The sequence below is a fragment of the Macadamia integrifolia genome, chromosome 12 (genome assembly GCF_013358625.1).
Source record: "Macadamia integrifolia cultivar HAES 741 chromosome 12, SCU_Mint_v3, whole genome shotgun sequence".
Lineage (NCBI taxonomy): Eukaryota > Viridiplantae > Streptophyta > Magnoliopsida > Proteales > Proteaceae > Macadamia > Macadamia integrifolia.
In genome coordinates this window covers 22,967,443-22,972,114 of record NC_056568.1, presented here as the reverse complement: position 1 = coordinate 22,972,114, position 4,672 = coordinate 22,967,443, and the positions used below count along the sequence as shown (strand labels likewise).

General features: G+C 38.4%; 1 protein-coding gene across 1 annotated transcript; it reads left to right on the top strand.

Moving 5' to 3' along the window:
* The first annotated feature begins 1,568 nt into the window (after positions 1 to 1,568).
* LOC122094713 (extradiol ring-cleavage dioxygenase) lies at positions 1,569 to 4,381 on the top strand. The gene is made up of 3 exons (XM_042665317.1): positions 1,569 to 1,856; positions 2,930 to 3,300; positions 4,100 to 4,381. The coding sequence occupies exons 1-3, from the start codon at positions 1,623 to 1,625 to the stop codon at positions 4,287 to 4,289; spliced, it is 795 nt and encodes a 264-aa protein (XP_042521251.1). The 5' UTR covers positions 1,569 to 1,622; the 3' UTR covers positions 4,290 to 4,381.
* The last annotated feature ends 291 nt before the right edge of the window (positions 4,382 to 4,672 follow it).

The following is a 4,672-nucleotide window of genomic DNA, read 5'->3' as shown; positions in this document are numbered from 1 at the left end:
CCTTTCTTCTTTGCCCTAGGTTTCATTTTTCTCCCTCTTTCTTCTTTCCATCAACCAGACGGATATAATGGGAAAGTTATGGGAAAAATTTTTCTTTCCCAAACTAACCAAATACTGCTAGGATGGGAAAGATAAACTTTATCTCATCCTCACTTCCCTTGTTTTTCACCCCATTAACATGTGGGTATCATACTGACAATATTCTCACCCCCAACTCCCCTCTAAACAAATGGGCCCTTAGTGTATCTTATGCCCACACACATTGGAAAATGGGCCCTAGGCATTAGCATCTTTCTACAGCCTAGTTCCACTTCCCCATGCATGTAGATATAGAATACACTAGAAGATAACATATTTTTGCATTAGTGAAAGAATCCTCTCTTGCTTGCATAGAAAACACCATCGCTTGAGGGACTAATGAGAGAAGACTCATTAGCATTTTTAGCACTCTGACACGAGGCAACGCCATCTTTTCATGAGTCCTATCTCTAAGGCTGTGTTTGGTAGCCAAGAGAAGAAAAGAAGAAAGAATCTAGAAAAAGAAAGAAAAGAAAGTCATAGAAATGGTAAGAAATAGAAAAAACATGTGTGGTTTGGCTACCATTAGAAGAGAAGGGAAGAAAAAAAAAAGGTTTTGTATTTTCTTATGGTTTCAATTAGCTTTTTTTTTTTTTTTTTTTTTTTTTTTTTAAAGCGAAAGGAAACTTCACTATTCCCAAGTGAATTTTGAAAGAAAAAAAAAAAAAGCTTCTCTTGATTCAGGACAAGTTAAGTGCAAAGGCTGTGTTTGGTAGCCAGGAAAAGAAAGAAAAGGTAGAAAAGAATGGAAAAGAAATGACAAAGGAAGAAAATAGAAAAAATATGTATGTTTGGCTATCATTAGAAGAGTAGAGAAGAGAAGAAATAAAAAAGGGAAAAGTTTTGTATTTTCTTTTGTTTTCTTACGTTTCTTATAAGATTATTTTTTTGGAAAAATTTCAATGTGAACTTTAAAATTAAAAAAAAATTCTTCTCTTAATTGAGGATATGCGAAACACGTAAGCATTTTCTATCCATCTGGATAGAGTTTTTTTTTCCTTCCATAAATTAGATATATATATTTTTTTTGTAAGATATAATCTGACAACTCATAGTGGTCTTATTTGATAGATTTCTTATCACTAGAACCGATCTTAATCAATACCGTGAAGGCGTCTTGATTCACTTGAACCAAAACCCTGAGCCCTTGGTGGAACCGTGAAACTCGGAGCTTTGATAATGTTGCGTGATGACATCAGAGCATAGGTCAGCAGAGAATCTTGGTCGGGTCCGGTTGAATTCCATTGTACTTGTAGGGGTCAGTAGCTCAATATCCGACCAAACCTGGTTCGACCACTTTTTCGGCGGTGGTTTTCACTGATTCCCTGTCAAGAACATCCCTTCCTTTAAGAAAAGAAACACCTTCATCCGCCACAAGGCCCACAACCCACCTACTCAGCTAACACCGCGCTCACCAACCACATTCGTCAAATCCACGTGCCGTGTGCTACCATACAACATCCTCCCAAAAATTATAAAATCCCTTTTCCTCTCTCACACCTCTCAATCAATACCATCATCATTGTTCTGTGTTACCATCAGTGATGACGATGGATACTTTCTTCCTCTCTCACGGTTCGCCAACGCTTTCGATCGATGAATCGTTACCGGCGAGACATTTCTTCCAGTCATGGGAGGAGAAGGTGTTTCCGGAGAGACCTAAATCGATTCTCATCATATCTGGACATTGGGAAACGGATAAACCCGCTGTCAATGTCATCTCCGGCAACCACGACACCATCTACGATTTTTATGGATTCCCTGAACCCATGTACAAGGTACTCCTCTCTCTCTCGCCATGTCTGTGTTTGTTATCAATTCTGAAAACTATGGCCTCTCTCTCTTTGGATTTGTTGGGTCAACTTTGTTCAGAGTTCATAATTTAAATTTTTTTGGTGCAAGAACCCCAAACTCCCAATCGAGGGGAAGGGTGAATTTATTCATAGGTAACAAAATCCATGGATCGGAATTAGGTCAAACTGTATAGCGCTCGTATATATACATATATATGCAACCATTCTCGTATGGTTGAGTTGCATCACTGGAATTTTGGGATGGTCACTCCATTTTCAAACTACAAGGTTTACTATGCTTCCAACGGTTGGAAGATCAGCTAGTGTTCCACTACTTAGCGCTAAAGATGCAAAGTGGTAAACTCAACAATATAATGAGTTCTCCACTGCCAATAATACTTCATCAATGGCTGGTGAATGTGGGTTAAGACCATATGTTGACCCAAATGCGAACATCATGGTTTTAGGTATCAATATTCAGTATCATTGCTGACTCTAACTGCTGATAGATCTACAAGCTTTCTCATTCTTCCTTTCATAAAAGTAGGTCGAGTGATGGATTATCTTGGTGGTGGACGTAATGTATATATGACACTTTGGCTTGACCAATCTATATGGTATGTCAGGTAGACAACCGGTACCTTATTATAGTCTATCGTTATAAACTTGTGGCTGATTTATAGTGGTGCGTCTAGTTGACGCTTGGAATCTCCATGTAGTTGACCCCATTAAGTTGGGATCAGGTTTTAGATTTTGTTGTTGTTTGTTGTTTGTTGTTGTATTTGATATCAGATCAGCCAATTCATATCAGTTTACAACGGTGAGCGATATCAATACCTAATCGATACTGTAATATTGCTACCGGACCAGGGGGGAAGGATTTACTAGCTGTGTTCTTGAGCTCTACAAATATGTTCATTCATCCTAAGTCTGATCAGTTTGAATTTGGTAGTATTTTCTATTGGGCAAAGCACAATGCCAAACAGAAGAAGATTGTAGTAACTGGTTTCAATCAAATTATACAAAAATTTTTAAACATTCTTTTTATAAATGACCAGCTCAAGTACCCTGCACCGGGAGCACCAGAATTGGCAAAGAGAGTGAAGGAGCTGCTCATAGGTGGTGGCTTCAAACATGTGGAAGAGGATAGAGCTCGTGGACTAGACCATGGCGCTTGGGTGCCTCTCATGCTTATGTATCCAAAGGCTGATATTCCTGTGTGTCAGCTTTCTGTTCAGACAGGAAAGGATGGAACTTATCACTACAACATGGGAAAGGCATTGGCCCCTTTGCGGGAAGAAGGGGTTCTAATAATTGGGTCTGGAAGTGCTACACACAACTTGAGGACCCTTCGATTAGATGGAAATTCGGTTGCGTCCTGGGCACTGGAATTTGATACATGGCTCAAAGAATCACTCCTAAATGGAAGGTAATACTACCTTTGTATTCCACTATGATTAATTGACAATATAGTTTTGAGGAGTGTTCTAGATTTGCTACCAAACCGAGTTAACTCTAACTAGACACTTTAGTAGACCCACACAAATTTTCTTCTAGGATAGCAAAAGCCTTTCAGAATGCATAGAAGTCAAAGGAAACCAGATGAAACCAACAGGGTTAGGTAAAAAGTGGCCAAAATGAACTGCTCATTATATTCACATTGGCTTCTATTTGTGGTTTCAAAACTTCTGAAATCAAGTTCGATTTTGCATTTTTTTAAACTATACATGAAGCATTTCAATATGTAATAATATGAAACCTTAATTTGGTATGCTGTCTGTCATTTTAGGTGTCTAGTTAGAAATTTAAGATGAAGTTTAACATGGGCATAGTCAGATTCACAAGGCCACAATTGATTCTCATGTGTTCTGTAAGAAATCAAACACCACAATTTTAGGTAGATATAAGAATCCTATTGATAATGGCAATTAGGTTTTGACGAAAAATTCAGTAACTACTATTGTTGCACTAGCCTACTTTAACCCTACCTGATAAGATGAAATAATGCCTTTCATGGTAGTTCTGATTCTTTACAATCCAAACAAACATAAAAGTCATTTCTGTATTCGAGAATCATGCCAATTACTCTCTGGTTCATAACTATTCACATAGTTCCATTGGCAACATGATCATGCAATACGATGAAACAGGCTTACTTGTAGAACTACTGACAGAATTCACTTCTCCATGTCTCTTGTTTCTTTGATTCTATCGCATCACTCTTACAGGCATGAAGATGTTAACCACTATGAGAAGAAGACACCCCACGCAAAAATGGCTCATCCACGGCCGGACCACTTTTACCCTCTCCACGTCGCTTTGGGAGCTGCAGGTGAAAATACCAAAGCAGAACTTATCCATACTAGCTGGCAACTTGGTACACTTTCTTATTCTTCTTATCGTTTTTCAGCTCAATAATGTTCCTTGGCTTGTGTGAAATGCCATTGTTGTGAGGTAAATGGTTGATATCTATCATGGTAAAATAAATAAATTGCTACCATTGCATGACCTGGGATAGTCCCTAAATGATAATGATAATATGGTGAAGTAATTAGCTGTTAAAATCTCAGACCTGGGTCTCCATAGTCTGTGGCATCAGACAATTTGAGTTATTCACGTACAGCTTCAATTATGAAAATGGCATCAGACTCCCATCTTCAGAGAGCCTACATTACATGGTTCGGTGTATTCTCAAACTAGGGTTTTCGTAGTCGATGGCATCACGCAATTTGAATTACTCAGCTTTAGTTAGGTGAATAACATCATACTCTACCTTCAGAGAGCCAACATGCATTTTCTGG